General features: G+C 41.0%; 1 protein-coding gene across 1 annotated transcript in view; it reads left to right on the top strand.

The window, feature by feature from the left end:
- MIDEAS (mitotic deacetylase associated SANT domain protein) overlaps positions 1-17,387 on the top strand; it is a 53,653-nt gene that overhangs the window by 25,046 nt on the left and 11,220 nt on the right. Inside the window, exons 2-6 of the mRNA XM_059473745.1 lie at positions 4,372-6,064; positions 10,164-10,487; positions 11,429-11,774; positions 12,190-12,256; positions 16,464-16,606. Coding sequence (XP_059329728.1) covers positions 4,607-6,064; positions 10,164-10,487; positions 11,429-11,774; positions 12,190-12,256; positions 16,464-16,606 — 2,338 coding nt within the window. The 5' untranslated portion in view covers positions 4,372-4,606. The remainder of the gene's footprint in view (positions 1-4,371; positions 6,065-10,163; positions 10,488-11,428; positions 11,775-12,189; positions 12,257-16,463; positions 16,607-17,387) is intronic.

A 17,387-nucleotide genomic window follows, 5' to 3' on the forward strand; every position in this document is an offset into this window, starting at 1 on the left:
ATGGTCTACAACTGCAACTACAGCTTGTTAGTATTCTCAGCATCCTGAATTTTGCTGAAGTGTTAGGAGAAATCTGAGTTTCCTGAATCATTTCTGCAGCATTCTGTCAGAGAGAAATGCTTGCAAATGATCTCAAAGGAGAATGAGAAATGTGCACAATTTGAACTTGCTTATCATGCCAAATATAGCTGATGTAGCAAATGGACCGAACAAAGCACAGGACAGCACAGCCCTCAAAAAGTGAGCTGAACAGTAAAGTTCAAGATTACTACAGTGTGTGAGGTCACGAACTTGATATGTGAAATTGTACAAATACACATATGCTTAGTTAAGAGAATATTTATAGAAATGGAATAATGGTGGATAGTTACCAGTTATACAGGCAACAGTTGCCAGTTATACAGGCAGCAAGTTTTGAAGAGAGATATTTTACATTAAATGGTTAGCATTGAGCGTTTTTTATTTGTTCCCTAAATCAAATAATATTTTAACTTTAGTTAAGGTTTTATATCAGGCTCTCTCTAGGCTAATAATAAACTGTGACAAGACAGCTGCACTGGGTAGGCATGTCTCAATAATTCTGCTTTGAATTGGGTAAAATCTGCTGATGGGTGTTCTGGCTGGTAACTGCCTAGTGAGTGGCTCTCAGTGTCTGTGCCTGCACTCTTCTGATAACTCCTTTGAAAGGACTTCATCATTTCAGAACAGAATCCTGCATGCAGGAAGAGACTCCATAGTCCTGTTGTAAGTCCTTCAGCATTCTTTGCATAAATTGAGCTCATATGGTGCTTTGTATGTGTTTATGATTTTATTTAATGCATTCGTGCAGATACGCTAGAGAAGTTTTTAGCTAAAAATGCTAACTCTAACTTTTCTCAGTAAGGTGCCATGAATTACTTTCCGTAGGTGTTTTTCCTTCCAGAAAATATGTCCCATTGGATATGTATATCTAATTTGTCATTCTTTTTAGGTGTGGAAGAGAAAGCCTTACAATATCAAAAATCCCTTAGAAATATTAAAATATTTACAGTATTAAAGGAGGTGATGTACAATGTATATTCATCTGGAGAAAGTTCAGGAGAAGTTCTTGAATGTCAGAAGCTCCTGGAAGTGAATATAACTGATGATGTTGCATGCCAAATCTTAGAGTTCTTAAAACAAAATATATTGATGCTAGGTTCTGCTTTTTCTCTGTGCAGTGTAAAAGCAATACTTAGTATCATAACACTTCTGTATATTTGGAGGCAAGACACAGTATCTTCTGGGAATTAGAGTATTGGAACTGGCTCTGTGCTTAATTCAAAGGTAAGGAATGGTCCAGGGTGTACTGCTCCAAAGCACTTAAGCCTGGAAGCGTATTGCCATTTTCCTGTGCTACTGCAGGCTGACTCTTGTGCTGAAATTCAAGTAAAACAAAACAAAGCAGAAAAACCCCAAAGCTGGCGATTGGCTGGGATGATGATTGTGTGAGCTCATTCCCCCAACCTCAGGGAGGGAAGCCTGTTTAGTCAGCCAACAGTGCTCATGCAGTGAAGCTGCCAAGCATGAGCTTTCCTGAAGCATAGTCATGCTGCAACTTGAACATTTATCACTGCAGCTTAAACTATGAGCTGTTATTATTAGGATGACATAGAAGATACTTTTCTGTAGATTTTCTATATAGAAAGAACTTCTAAAATGCAAATTTTCTGATACTTTCTTTTACCATCAAATACCAGATGCACCAAATCCTCATTTATCTTGGTGATCTCTTATGTTGTTATTTTTGTATGTAACTGGGAGAACTGGGATGTTCAGTAAACATGTTTTTTTCAAATTGCCTTACATCTCTTTTCCTGGATGTTGTGCTGAATAACAACTTCAATTGTACATATTCCTTTCCCTCACTTAGGTTATCTCTGAACTTACTCCTTATTATACTTTGCGTCCTAATAGTTTTGTTAGATCTCTTTCCCAGATTGCTGCAGTTCTAAACTGGTCCGAGTTAGACCTTGTGATGCTGGTGTCTTCTTACCTAGTAATAGAAAAAGCAGAACCAAAGTCCACACAAGTGTAAGCTTGGGAAGTTGTGCTAATGCCATGCATTTTACTAATGTGAGAGTCCTGTTTCTAAAGGTCTTCTGGGCACTTTTCTGTGTGATAGCTGCAAATCCCAGCCACAACTGTTAAGAACAGCATCAGCTGGACTCTTTCTTTCTTTCTTTGGTTGATAACAAGGACCCTTCAAGTTAAAAGTTGAATGCCATATTCTTGACAATTATTGTTGTATTTTTCTTCACAGTGTAAAAAAGTCTACAGCAGAATTTCAGAAAGCTGTCAGGTTAAAACTTGATCTACTGGTAATGTCTTCTAATATACAGAAGACCTTGCATTTTTTTTATCAGAATGATGTGACTGAGCATCGCAAAAGCATCAGTGGAAGGAAAATGTTGCCTAGTTTGGAGATAAAAATAGTTTGTGGTGATTTCACAAAGTAAGACTGTCAGAAATCACTCTTAGTAGTATTACCTCAGGTGTTGAAGTTTAGCTGTTATCTTTGATACATTTGCAGTACTGCAGAAAGCAAGAAGAGAGTATAGCATTAAGGTTTCTGAGAGGCATATAACAGCTTATCCACCTCTACGTTTTTGCTACCAGGGATTCAGTTTCCTGCTGTAAGATGTTTTTTCCTCTCCTAGTGAAATTTTGAAGTAGGAAAATCTTACTTTATGAAATCTTCATTCGTGTACTAGTTGCAGTTTAGAGAGAATTTTCCATCTCACGTGTCCATAATTTCTCCTGGAGTTATTTTCATCCTGTTGTGATAGTCTTGGGAAATGAGCTGAGATGTTGTGCTTAGAGGAGGGAGGAATGCCCTGGCTCTGTGATGCAGGGTGGCAGAGGTCCATGGTTTGTAGCCAAAGGCGGAGGGGAGGCGGTGTGGGGGAGCAGCAGGGTAACAGCCTGAGGAAGTGAGTCACTGCGCTCTGAAACACAGCCCCATGGTTCCAGGGGCACTGAAGCCAAGCTTGGCCTCTGAGGTGGAAGTTGCGTAAGTTAATTAAAACTCTTTGTCCTTTCCTCCTCGTCATGTTCCCAACCCCACCTCAGTGTTAAAACCTGTGCTGTACCCAGATCTGTCTGAGGAAGCTCAGGTTACAGGACTGCAGTGTACTATATCATTTTGGTTTATTATTTTTCATTTTTGAAAGCAGAATAAATGGATTGCAGGTTTCATTGGAGGGGATGTGTGTGTTAGTCTTACCTGCTCCACTCAAGAGAAACTTGATTATGTAACAGAGGGGTGTAATAAGAATAGTTTTTTACAATTTGCTGTAATTTTCCTGGAATGTATTGGCTTGGGATTTAAAGTAGAACAGAATGCACGCTGAAATGGATAGGAATAGAGACTTACACTAGAATGTTAGTAGTAGTAATCTGATAATATAATTGAATTTAAAACTAAACATCTAAAAAGGTTTTAGGTGTCCAAATAGGAATACTAGTGTATGTGTTCACACATTAGACCTTAATCCTGCAAGCTGGGCTCTTAGAGTTTGTGGATAGCTTTTCTTCATGGAAGAAGAGGGTAGGAGGGTAGAATTGTTGTAGAATGCCTGTTCTGGAAGGGCTTTCTTCTATTACATTTGTAGCTTTTCACTAACAGATATTTGCTGATGTCTGCAAGCAGCTGCCTGAACTACTTTTCAGTGAGTGTGACCTGAGCAGGAGCAGTTTCTTTCAGCTGAAGAAAACTTCTGAGAGAGCCTCAGGTTGAGCAAGCTGTGGCCCTAGGATGGGATCCTAGGGCTTGGGTGCTGGGTGGGCAGATGTTGACTGGAAGGCATCTGTAATCATTGGCGGTATGTGTGTGTGACTGATGGGCTGTTGCCTGACCCTTTTCCTTCAGAATACTGAATTGAGCATCTTGTTGCGTGTTTGGCTGCAGTCTTCATGTACATACATGGCTTTTAAAGGTCTTTGGGAACTGTGGCCTTTTGGTAAGCCATGAGGGCTTTTTGTTTTGTGGTTTTGAGTTAAGATTAAAACCAGATTATTCTGGCTACAGACAGATGTGGAAGTAATTGGCCAGATCAGAGGTAGTAAAGAGTAAAAGTAAAACTTTCAGGGTGAACTTAAGGGATTAGTCAGAATTCTGTGTGCAATAGGGAGTTGCATCATGCAAGTACAGCGTGATACCTATTTTGTAAAATGAAGTTATTTTGTTTTGCATTCTTCTAGCAGGTCAGATCTGTTGTTTCCTCCATCTATTATCCTGGTCTTCATTTCCATGGGAAATGGGACAGACATACACATTGTTGCTTATCACATGAGCATTCATAGGCCAGTTATGTCTGTTGATGATTCATTGCAATTGCTTCTCTATTTCAGGACCTGTAACTAAGTGGACCCTACTGACCTCTGAACCACAAACTATAAGAGTGAAAAGAAGCGGGAGAAGCACACAAAGAAAAAGGAAGTGAATGCACTTTCATCTGGACTTCTTTCCTGCCCTTTATTACTGAAGCTGAATGGAAAAGAAAGACTGCTGTGCCTTTCCTCCCCCAACCTCAGGGATGGGTGGATTATAAATACTGTGTGTGTGGCTGGGAGAACAGACTGAACCATGAATCTTCAGGCTCAGCAAAAGTCTTCAAGCAAACGGGCTGGGAAACGAGTTGCCTATTTTAACGAGCAGGACATAGCGGTGCCGTCAAAGGAGCCACAGCAGCAGCTTAAGGAAGGACAGTACTATGGTCACGGAGGGAATATACCAGCCTCTCAAACTATGGAGATTTCTCATCCAGGAGGATTAACAAGTGCACCCAACAACGTTGCTTTGATGAACTCTGTTTACAATCAAGATAGGGGAGAATCAGTGATGATGCCCCAGTCAGTAACAGCTGTCAAATGGCAAAATTCACTAATGGGAAACCGGTTACCAGAGAGGGGTGACAGCCACTGGCAGTCTCCACCTTCAGTGTGGAACCACAGTATGGTTTTTGGGGGCAACCCAAAAGGACCCCACTCCAATGCTGGTGCCCCAGGCTTCTATGGCCACCCAGAAGCCCTTAAAAGAAATCAAGAGAAAGGAGTGTTTGTGTCACAGCTGGATTTGTATGGAGACGCTGTCCAGCAGATGATGTCCCAAAAGGTTCAGCTGGAACAGCAAGCCCTGGTTAGACAGCAAGCTCAAATGAATTCTTTTCATCAAATGCAGAAACAGCAGCAGCAGAATCAAACTCTGCCATTGCAGCCTTTCCAACTTGCATTTGGTCACCAAGGCCAAAAGCAAGGTCTTCCTGAGCTGTTACATGTCTTTCAAGAAGCCCCAACTTCTTCCAGTCCAACATTTACTGCACAACAAAAACAGCAAGCTCTTCCCCAGCTACAGCTCTTTGAAAATTTCTATCCTCAGCAGCAGCAGCAGCAACAGGCTGCCACACAAGCCTTCGGTCTGCAGCAAACAACTTCTGTAGCGCAGCCTCATGTGGCAGCTGCAGCACCTCAGCATCACATGGTGCCACACCAATTTCAGCAAGCAGAGAGGAACCAGGAGCTATTCAAGGCATTAACAGAGCAGAACCAGCAGACTGTCCTACCTCAGACGCAGATTCCCTTTCCAAGAAGGTCACGGAGGCTCTCCAAAGAAGGTGGCCTGCTGACATCTGCAGGAGAAGTGTTGACTTCTAAGCAGGCAGAAGAACAACCTGGCAATTTATTTCTGCACCACTGGCAAACTCATCAGCAAGAGATCCCGATACAGCAAACACCTGAGTTACTGGGCCACAGTAAAAGTGGCTATTTGCACCCCAAAAGATTGGATCTGGGGCAGAAGGATGTCCTGGTGAATAGTGAGCAGTGCCAGATGGAAACAGACAGGCAAGCTGCAGCCCAGAATGGTAGAGATGAGGAGAAGCAGGCAGCAGCAGCTGAAGAAAACAGTCAGAGAACTAATGATTTTCAGAGTGTCAGAGGTGGTGTAATCCAGAGTACCCGACGGAGGCGACGTGTTTCTCAAGAAGCCAATTTGCTGACTTTGGCCCAAAAAGCTGTTGAGCTGGCTTCTCTTCAGAATGTAAAGGTAAGGTATAGACCCTAAGCATATAGCATGTTTGACACTACAAAGTAGGGCTGAAAGGAAGGGAAGTCATGTTCCTATGCAGTGTAGGATGGTATCTTGAAGTGTGCAACGAGGGCAGCTCTGGTGTGGAGGCATGTAAGTTCAGCTACTGTAATTCATAGATGTGGGAGAACAGAGATGGAGTATAGTGAAACCACTAAGTGACAGTTTTATTTCACTAACACCAAACATTATTTTAGCCCATGACATGAAAATATGGAATTTTTCAGCTTAGGTCTCAAGGTGATGATGAATTTTGAGAGGCAGATATAAGCAGCTTACTTGTTATCTTTTTACCAATTTAACATTCTCTTTCTTTTCTATTAAAAGACTTAGGGTTACCTGCCAGTTTTTCAGTTTCAGCAGTTGAAGTGTTTCTAAAATGTGCTATCTAAAAATTACATAATGCAATTTACATGTTCAATATTTCTGAAATATTAAAAGTCTAAGAAAGCTTCACTTACATGAAGGACCAATACCAGGCATGACAAAGGCCTGTCTCATGCAGCATCCTGTTTCTAAGAATGACCTGAGGGCCCGTAGACCTCCTGTAGGACTTAATGAGGAAGAAATTTAGTGCTGACTGATTTGGTAGTTCACTACTCCTAACCTTTTGATATCCCATCAGTCTAAACTAAACAGCATATATTCCATATGGCAAGATGACAGAGTTCAGAATTAACTAGCCTATTGGGAGACAAGTGGTGGGATTTTTGGAGTTGAGTGGGGGTTTTTGGAGGGATTGTTTTTGAATGTTTTTCTTACAGTTGTGGTTTGCTGCCTAATCTTTTATTGAGCGCTTCTTAGGAGGCACACTTTTCCTTGGAAGTTCTCTTGCCAAAGGCTGATGAAATACACATTACATGAGCTGTTTTTACCTACACTTTTTGTGTCTGAGTTGCTATCCAGTCAGACAACAAAGGGAAAGGCATTTTATTGCCCATTTTGTTCTCATCATCCTTTTTATCCTAGTCTGTCTGTCACTGTTTTTTCCCATCTCTTCCTTAGAGGAATATGCTGTTTGAGGGAAAGAACTAAACTAATAAGCGAGCTGAATATCCATAGCCTACTCCATCTCTTGGACAGCAGAAACCGAACAGTGACTTGACTTGGTTGATGTTGTCTTCAATCCTTTTTGCTCTAACTCCAGTTGAACCAGCAGATTTGATAAAGAGCTGGTAGTAGTTCTACATATAGTAGCATGGTGTATTTGCTCTTACTTTGCCAGCTATTGTGTGATTATATGGCAGAAGGCCTGCAATTCACATTACACTTGGATCACTAACAGAGTGTCAAGAAGAAGCAAATAGAGCATTTAGGAAAAGGCCCTGAGAGATGAAGCAAGAAATTGGCTGTTTGAAGGCATGTCTGCTTGCAGTCTGATTCATAATGTAAAGACCAGAGAAGTGTTTTGACAGATGCTCTTTTGTTCTTTGCAGATATGCAAGCATAATGGCACTAGCAAAAGAACTCCTTATGTTTAGATCTCTTCAGGTTTTCAGGATGAGGTTTTGAAAGATGATAAAATTCTTACCAGAGGTCTGATGGATTTTACATCTTTAAGGTGTTGGATATTGTGTGAGGGAGAAAAAAGAAAATATGTTTGCTGAATGAGAGTGGGCTGCTTCTCTTATGAGTGTCTTTCTGTTAAAAACAACCTAGAAGCCTTCTCTGCTTAGGTTATCTGAAGAGTGTGTAGAATGCCATAGAGTTAAATTATTGATTGAAGAAGATATCATTCATAATTTGAACCAGTTTTTTGAACATCCCAGTCTAGGTATGTGTACCTTATGCAAAAATAATATTGTGGACATCAATCTCTGTCTGCATGCAGTGTCACGACTGACGCTTTGGAACAAGCCTGTGGCTGCCTTTTTTTCAGGTGATGCAAGCTTGTTACTGCCTACAGGCTGCAGTACATTCTCAACTCCTTAATTGTTTCAGTATGACTTGTTGTCTCCTATAAGAACAGAAAACTTTTCTCAAACCTTAATGCTTTTCTTAAAGGGTGTCTGAATTTAAATATTCCTTTATGGAAGGAAGACATTTTTGCTTACCTAGCTGCTTTCCCCTGGCACAGGGCAGGGCACCAGCAGCTACAAACAAAAGGAAGAAAAAAGTTTTGTTTGCAGAATTGTAGTTCTGGTCTCGCCTCTTTCATGGACAAGCTTTGGTATGACTGCAGACAGAAGCTGCCTCTCCTTGATGCAGATGATGCAGAATGATAGCAGAAAGCACTATGTGGGCAGGTGTTTCTAAAAGGCTGATGTGGTTTCTATTCAGATCACAGATGTGGCCTTGGAACAGTTCTTCCAGCTATTGTAGTTGGGTTTTTCTGTGAATTCTAAGATTTTTAGAAACGGCTTGAGGGATAGACAGGATCGATGCCAGGATGTCTGATGGGTTTCTGTGGATTTCCTGGAGAACTCTAGATGACTAGTTCATACCTCAGTATTTATGCAAGAGTCTAAATGAAAGTGCCACGTGTTGCACTTGCTGAAGTGATCCAGCAGCCCTCCTGCCCCAAATTCTGCAACACGGATTCTGAGGTAGCCAAAAATCCCTTAGTAGGTCCCATCCTTTCTGCTTACCTCTGAGAATAATCAAACAGCTGAGAAACTGTTTAAGGATCTGAAGCAAAAGGCTTAATTCCAAAATTAGTCATGCGTCTTGCAAACATTAGGTATGTGTGAACTTTTGTGATCAGAAAAGCTGTAGTGTGGACCAGAACATCTTTAAGGATGTCTCAACTATTTATATTAAGTCCCTACTGGTGTTTTTTCTCTATCTGTGCTACTATTCAGGTCTCCTGTTCTTGTTTTGGCTTGGAGGGGTCAGCTTTCCCATCTCTGAGGAGGAGTGCTTTGCTGATTGCCCCCCAGTTTTGGAAATAAAAGGAGCATAGTAAACCAATCATAAAGCCAGAGGAAAGTGACACTTTTGGGTGACTATGGCACTTCTGAGCTGCCATAATTTCCTTCTTGTAGTCAGCAAATTAGTTCAGGTCTCTTGACCTACAGATGTCTGTGTAGCACCCAGGAAGTACCTGAAATTTTTAGATTGGTCAGAATTGGTGCTTTTTCACACATTCACATTGTCATTATGCGTTGCTGTACCCAGAAAGTGGTGGAGGAAAGCTACAAAAATTTACAGGAACCCCTTTCTATCTAGAGTCATTGGACTCCAGTGATGTCTGTCAGCATGATGAACATGATGAATGCCCTCCAGACCCAAAATTGGTAGTTTTATGGGAAAGTACAGGAGCCTGTCACCAGCCTGAAGTGAGGGCAGGTCCTCAGACCTCATTAATTTCTCCTGAGGCTTATTCTGGGACAATGGATGCCAGTTGTGACTTTACAAGTGTGTGTTCCATCACTGTGTGGTAGAGGTGTACATTTGCAGTGTCTGTGAAGAAGCAGTCAGGCTTGTAAACTGCAGAGTCAGTTATGGAATAAACCTTTCTGTGCAACTTAGCCCAACTCTAATAACTGCCTCCTTGAAACGAGGCAGTCCTGGATCTTCTTGATATAGTAGATTTTATGAGCTCAATCTTGTTTCCTGGCTTATTTTGAAGGTTTAATGTTTTCCAGAGTCAGAAAAAAAAATGAAGGAAAACTAGCTCTGGGTTTAGGTTTTTTTGTGTGTGAGAGATATAATTAAGATATTATCACAGTTCAGTCTTCCCTGGAGCAGAAATCCAATATTTGAAATTAATAACCTGCAGCTTTTGATCGTTACTAAAACTGACGAGCTGTTGTCAAAAGCTATAAAGCAGGACACAAATTCATATAGAAAATAAAATGTTAAAACATAGGTAGTGAAACAATTCTTATAAATGACCTATATAAGTGTTCTAGCAGTTGAGACCACAGGCAATCCTCAAGTAATTCTATGAAATTTTAATAACCCTGCGAAATATTCTTTTACCTCCAGTAACACTTCCAAATCCATTTCAGCTTGCAAGTTGCTTTCAGAAACTTGATATACACTGAAAGTGAGATGGTATCTCATTTATTACATAAGTAATACAGAATTTTTAGGAATCTATTTTTCTTCTCAGGAGCTGGATAATTCAGAGGAGAAGAAGAGTATGCTAGTAACAGCTCCAGGACCTACTGCAGCTTCAAAGAGTGTTGTGGAATTTGCCAGTTCTTCACCAGCTCCCAAAAAAGCCCGGGAGGATAACAGCCTTGTGCCTCTTATCATTCCTGTGTCTGTGCCAGTGAGAAAAATTGACTTGCAGAGCCTTGAAAAGGAAAAGTCTGAGGATGGAAAGCTCCAGAAAGGCCAAACAAACGATCGAGCTCCTTGTGAACGGAAGCCTTCTGTGATAGTCACTCGGAGGCGGTCTAATCGTAATACTAACACGGAGACCTCGAGTCAGGTATGGATGCACTGAGAAACCAAAGATGAGGCACATCTGTTCAATTTAATCACACAGGTTTTAGCCATGAACTTTTCTATTTAAGTAGTCTGATCTCAAGGCTTGAACTTGGAATGTACATAGTCTGGGGATTTTATCATAGTGTTGCCATGTATTTGGGCATTGCTGGCTTTTCATGACCTATAGCTAATGCTAGTAAAGCCAGGCAGTGCCTCACTAAATTCATTAAACAGTGAATAAAGCCAGACAGTAAGACTAGAATAGTTGTCTGTCTGTACCAAGAGTGCTTTCTTCATACATACATAAATACCAGTAAATTCTAAGTAGTGCACATATCTCTCAATGTAAATAAAATAATAAAATCCAAAGTGAAGATTTATTCTCATGCAATGGAAACTTTACTGAGTTCTGAAGGTCAGTACTTGATTGTTCCCCTGCAGCATGGTAGTGATGAGTGGGTGGGTTGATATTTTTATTTCCCTTCTCCTCTATCCAGAACTACAACAGAATGTTCAGATATCACAGGAATGAGAGGCATCTGGGGAGGTTTCTCTGCATTTAAATGCTTGACCATCTAATAAAATACTGTTCTATTGTCTTCTGTTCTCTTACCACTATTTGGTGTCACTGTGTATCTGTATCAGGGTTGTGGTGTATCTGTACCAGGATTCTGCTGTGCTTTTTTATTCTCTTTTGAAGCTGCCATGAAGGTTGGACCAGATGAAGTTCTTGTAAAATATAACTTCATAATCACATTAGCTAGAGCTGCTACCTAATGGTTCCTGTGTCCAGTCCATTCCATTCCCTGTGTTCTTCCTCTCACTTTCCCCTTCTGCTAATTGTTGAGACATCCTCCAGCTGTTCTATCCAGATTTTAAGCTGTTTTTCAAGCAACCTGAGATTTTAAATTAAATTAACAATGCAATTTCTTTTTCTAATAGCACGAAGATGCTGTTCCAAAGGATGAAGCAGAGGGCTTTGCCCGAAAACCAAAGCAGCGGCCAAGACCCGAGCCCCTGTTCATACCACCTAAAGCTGGCACCTTTATTGCACCGCCTGTTTATTCCAACATTACGCCATATCAGAGCCACTTGCGGTCACCTGTCCGTCTGGCAGACCATCCTTCAGATAGGAACTTTGAGCTACCTCCTTACACTCCTCCACCAATCCTTAGTCCAGTGAGAGAAGGATCTGGGCTGTATTTTAACGCTATCCTCTCTTCAAGCGGTCATTCGGTTGCGCCTCCAGTGACACCCAAAAGTGGTCACAGAACTCTGCTTCGATCAAGTAAGTTGCATTTTAACTTTCCTTTCTTGCGTAATTTATGATTGGGAACTGTGGAGCATTGGGAGGAACATCACGCCCTTAGGAGGTGTGTTTGTGTGAAAATGGAGCTTCTTCCTGATTGTTAGAGAAGCCAGAATACAGGAAATGCAGTGTTGCTCCGTCTAGGCATGGGTGTTAAGATGGGTTCACAAGCAACCTGCAACACCCCCTGCTGACGTTCTTAGGAATGAAAAGTCAGTTCCTCTCCCAGGTCAGTATCTTGAGCTGAGGCGAGGAAGGCTCTGGTCATCTGAAACTCCTTTATTTAGCCTGGGGGTACGTTTTTTCAGAGATGGACAGCTCTGATTAGATTTGCAAGCTGTGTGAAAAGTAAATCTCAGATGTGAAGCTGAGCAGTTCTTCCTTCTTGTTGCAGATAGTTCAGAAGTTACCCCTCCGATTCTTACCGTAGTGGGGGAAGCCACCCCGGTCAGCATTGAACCGTAAGTAGGCAGCAGATTCAGAGTCTCTTAGTAAAAGTGCTTCCTTGCTTCCTCCTAAACCTTCAAGCTGCTCCCTGTGTGACCAATGTATCTCTTAGAAGCATTAAAACTATTCCTGTTGGTGGTTCTAAATATAAGTTGTCTTGATTAAAAATTACACTATATGATAAATAGTGTTTGGTTGGGTAAATGTAATTCTGGTGACATTAACTGCTTTCTATTGATGCTCACCTGTCTCTTGGCTGAATTACTGTTAGTTACCTAAAGGGGAATCTGTCCTGTGTTGTTTTATACGAGCTCTTCTTTGTATGCTGCCTGCTTGTTTTAGGGTGGGAAGATGATGCTCCTTTAGAGGAAGGACAGAATGTCCTTGGAAAACTGGGGTTAGCTCTCCCATGGACCGGTCTGGTTGCAGGTGTGTTGTAGCTGCAGCACAGCTGCGAACACTCCGCTCTCTCCTGGGCAAGCTCAGCCTGAAAACGCTACGGCCAGTGGCATATGGGCTGTGTGCCCTGAGCTAATCAGCCTCGTTGGTCTTTAGCTGGCTGTGTGCTGGGAAAGAGCAATAGGGAACACAGTCTGGAGATGTTGAAGCTGGAATTGTGAGCTTAGGCTTGGTGTCAGTCCCACTAAACCTGAGCAGAGCTGCAAATATCTCTGCACAGCCTTTGCCAGTGCTCTGGGCGTGTTATCAATTCAAGCTCAGTACTGCAGAACTACAGCAAGGTAGTGTAGTTCCAGTTCATTACTATACCTAATTAATTAACTCCTGCAAAATCTAATCATGGAGATGCATGGCTTGAAAGCCATGGCTTGAAAGCACCCATGTGGCATAAAAACACCCACATGGCTCCGCATCTGACTGTGCAGTCAGGAATCTCTGCTCAAACTCTGCAGCATATCCCATAACATTTGAGATATTTGACTCAAAATTTCCCCAGGTAAATACAACGCTTCTTTTGCTTTCATCCAAAATGGTTTGTATTTTAAAAATGGATTGGTACATTTGCTGACAATTTTTTTCCTTGCCCTTTTCCCATTCTGCCTTCTTGTTTGAAGGTCAGGGTTTCTGCACTTGTCACAGCAGCCTGTCCTGAGCAAATGTTGCAATTGTGAATGAACGTAGACTTTTCTTGTAACCTTTGCAAGCCTCCTCTAGACCGAGCCCATTCATTGAAATAAGCACATTTATTGTTGTATAAATTTATTTTGAAAGTTGCCTAATTAATCTTTCTCCTGTTGGTTCATTTAACATTAATCCAGGGGAACTTCTTGAACAGATATTTTTTGTGTCCCTCTCAGGTCTCAACCTTTGACCTCTCTGTGGTGCAGTTGTCTTGTGTCTGTTGGCTTAAATTGCTGAAGTTATTGACATAAAGTTGGTTGTGATTTTAGTTGTATGTGAAAATTTTCATATTTGCAAATTAATCTTGCTGTTAATTTCAAACCATGGTATCTTAGTAGTGCAAGTTTGTTTCCTTTTGCCAAAAGGGAGTTATGTACAGATTTGTCTAACTGTCTTCTTAAGTCTTGTTGAGCAGATGCTTATGGAGGTAAATTGCTTTTAACTTTTAATGACAACAAATTATTAACCTGGTGTCATTTCATATTTGGCAGCACTGTTGTGGTCAGTTATGTAGACGTGTCTTCCTTAAAGAAAATGTGGCAGGAAGCACTTTTTTTAGAAGAAAAAAATGTTTAATTGGCTTTGTAGTCTTGTCAGAAGTTCACTCTAACTTGTGATTACCCAATATAGTAGTCTTAATTGCTTGCCAAGCCTTCTGTTAGTGCTTCTTAAAAGGTTATTTAATTGCAGTGATTTGAAATAGGAAATGTGATAATGAAGCTTAATTCTTTGTGAAATGGTACAATAGGCAGCTGTTGTCACAGATCCTTGTGTCCTGCTGGTTTTGTAGGTCACTGCTGAAGTAGGCAGCCTTAAATATACCTGTGGTGCATCACTGAACTGCCTTCCCAATTCACAGCCTCAGTTCTGGATGTTGCCACACTCAGCTCCCATGGCATCCCAGGAGCACCACTGGTACTTTCAGGAAAGAGCTCTTTATGTATTGAAGTCTAGACTTCATCAGTAGAGGAACAGAGGAATAATAAAACTTGAATGGATCTCTGGAGATCATCTGGTCCAAGCCCTTGCTCAGAGCAGACCAAATTTAGGTTACCCATGTCAACTCTTGCAGTAGAATTCTGGTTTTATTTGGGCGTTGCAGGTACAAGATGAAATTTTTATTTTTTTCTAGCCCAGAGATGTCATATTCCAAGTTCAGTTTCAAAATGAAAAGCAACTTTCAAGAAGGCCCACATTCTTTCCCTCCAGATCTTCCAGTTGTCTCTTTCTTTCTCAGAAGTGAGGTCAGAGGAGTCTGTGTCCTGAGACACAGCCTCTCCCAAATTTCCCAGTGCAGTTTTGACTGCAAAAATGCCTTTTTATCTGTTTCCACATGGCAGCAAAGTGTCAGTTTGAGCAGTCATCCCTTCAAGGGCAGATTATAATCCATAAGCCTTTCCTCCTCTGTGAAACTGCATGCCATAACAGTAAGCAAGACTAATCACAATGAGTAGAAGACTTCACATGAACATTAATCTGCGCTCCATCTCAGTGTGCTCTGAAAGGAGAGCTACTGCTGAGTGGGTGATGAAGTTGGAACAAGTGTATAGGGTAATTAATTCTGCATTGCTTTGTTTACACATGAACTGTTCCCCTTAAGGACATCTGGATCTGCTACAGATGAAAAAAAAGTTTGCAAAATATCTTTTTATGTGTGCTAGAAGTCAGTAATTTTTTTGAACGTGGGTTTTTCCAACACATGACATCTTATGATGCAAGTGTTTTATGACAATACCAAAATGAGGAATTGGGTGGAAAAGGGAATTAAGGTATTTGCTTCTTCTCCTTCCATACCCATTTCCTCCTGTTTGATAACAGACTCTCTTAGGACTTCAAAACACCATATTGAAACACTTGCTGGTATCTCTGGATTTTTGTACTGGTTATGTGTTGTTTCAAGGCTTCCTCACTCCTTTTCCAAACTGCTTTTCATAATAGATGTGTGTGTGTCATTTCAGAGGACGAGAAAAGTCTGGAGGTTGGCATTTCTCAGAAGTTTTTGTTATTATTCCTTATTGCACTATATTATGCTCTTTCTTTGGTAATTGTGCTAGGTGTGGGGTATCAAGCCAAGAATTGAGAATTATAGCAAGCCTTGCCCTGGATGCAGGGAGTTTTACTTTTTTGTAGTGAAGCAGCTCCAGAATTTTATAATCTTCTGGGCACTGCCTGATCTGCTCTCTCCAAAAAAAGAGCTGCTTTCTCTATACTTTACTATGTCAAGAGCTACCAGTGTGGTTGGCTGACATCTGAATGAGGAACACTTTTGCATTAAGTACACAGTAGAACAGTCTTTCATTGGGGGTTCTTACCCACCTCTGTGCACAAAATCACACTTGCTAATACAGAGTAGAATCTCTGTGGATGGTCACTTGACTTAAAGCAAATGTAGTGCTCTGTGGGTTGCACGTAGTGAAAAATCTGTCTGCTAATTCAGATGTAAAAGTATGAGATTGCTGCTGGAAGGAAAAGGTTTGGGTTTGGTACAAAATGAGCAATACAGGTTTCGTATTTTTTTGTTTTATATTTTTGGTTTCAGTTGTTAGAAGGAGTACCTGGAATACACCAGGTTGTGTTAAAGTGATAAAGGACCAAATTTTGATCCTGGTTTGAATGTGAAGTTGGACCAGATGGCAGTGTTTAGGTTGGAAAGGACATCTAGTTCAGTTGTTGGCTGACAAAATGTTAATACTAAAACAGGCTTACCTGTCTTATGCCTGAGGAGCAAGCTTGCCATAAGAGGACCCTATATGAGAGCCTCTCCAAAAGTGATGATTATTGGAAGCCAATCACTGTTCTTTGAGCAACTATTAGGGGATGCTAATTTAAATACAGTTTCAACCTATGCTGATAAAAAAAAAAATGGAAGAGAAAAAAATGGAAACTGGTAATAGATGTAAAACCTCTCAACTTCTAAGTTACTTATGTAACCTACAACACTGTTGGTGTTATATGCAAGAGCCTGCATTTGTATATGCATTTGTTTCTTCGTTTGGTTCTTCATTAGTGTTTCTAGCAGAGATGGAGACTTCCTGGGTATTGTAAAGATGGCCTGACTGTAACATTTTTCCTTCTCTGCAGGCGAATAAATGTAGGAACTCGCTTTCAAGCAGAAATCCCATCACTCCAAGACAGATCTCTGGCAGAAGCTGATGAACATAAAGCAGAGCTGGTGTGGCAGCCATGGGATGACTTGGAAACCAACAAAGTCACCCAAGAGAATGGTAAGAAGGTGGAAGGCTGTTAAAGAGGGCAGAGTTGTTGCAGTGGTTGTAGGGATAACCACGTATCTACTGTAGGCATAATTAAAAATCTTTTAGAGCTACCATTCAAGTGACATGTTTGAGTGGTCTTGAAAACAGTTTTAGGAGCAAAACTTGTTTATCAGATTGCATGTATGGGGCAAGGGGAAGCTGGTAGGATTGGTTCTTTTAATAGTGAAAAAACTGTGACTGTTGCTTCTGTCAGGCCAAGAGCGGCCTTTTGCTCAGTGAAGCTTCCTTGGTTTTGTTAACATTGAAAACCACACACACTCAACTCCTGTATTTTTGAGAGATGTTCTAGATGTAATAGTATTTAAAAAAAATCAAGCTGTAGACTGAAGTCAGGATGAGGAAGCAGGAGTTGTGGTGGCTAGTAGCAGACCTGGGGAGCTGACTGCTTCTGTTACACATGGGTTGTGTTCTGTATAAATCCTGAAGGGAAGAGGAAGTGGGCAAGCTTGGAAGAAATATTTTTGAATAAGAGAGAAAAAAGAGTTTTGTGAAATGGAAATTCACAATATAAGGGTGGATTCAAGAAATGTGTGAGGTGAAGGGAGGTGGGAAGAGCGGGGAAGAGATTTGCAAGAAATTCCATGTGTAAATAGTGCTGCATGACCTTGTAGCCTAATGAGTGCTGGGGTCCAAATTTGACTCAGATAAATTTGCAAGGACATGTAGCTTCCCTGAGTTTTACTTTCTGTTATGTCTATTTCTCCTTCAAAAGAGGTAATTAATCATGCCA

Source organism: Ammospiza nelsoni, chromosome 6 (genome assembly GCF_027579445.1).
Source record: "Ammospiza nelsoni isolate bAmmNel1 chromosome 6, bAmmNel1.pri, whole genome shotgun sequence".
NCBI lineage: Eukaryota > Metazoa > Chordata > Aves > Passeriformes > Passerellidae > Ammospiza > Ammospiza nelsoni.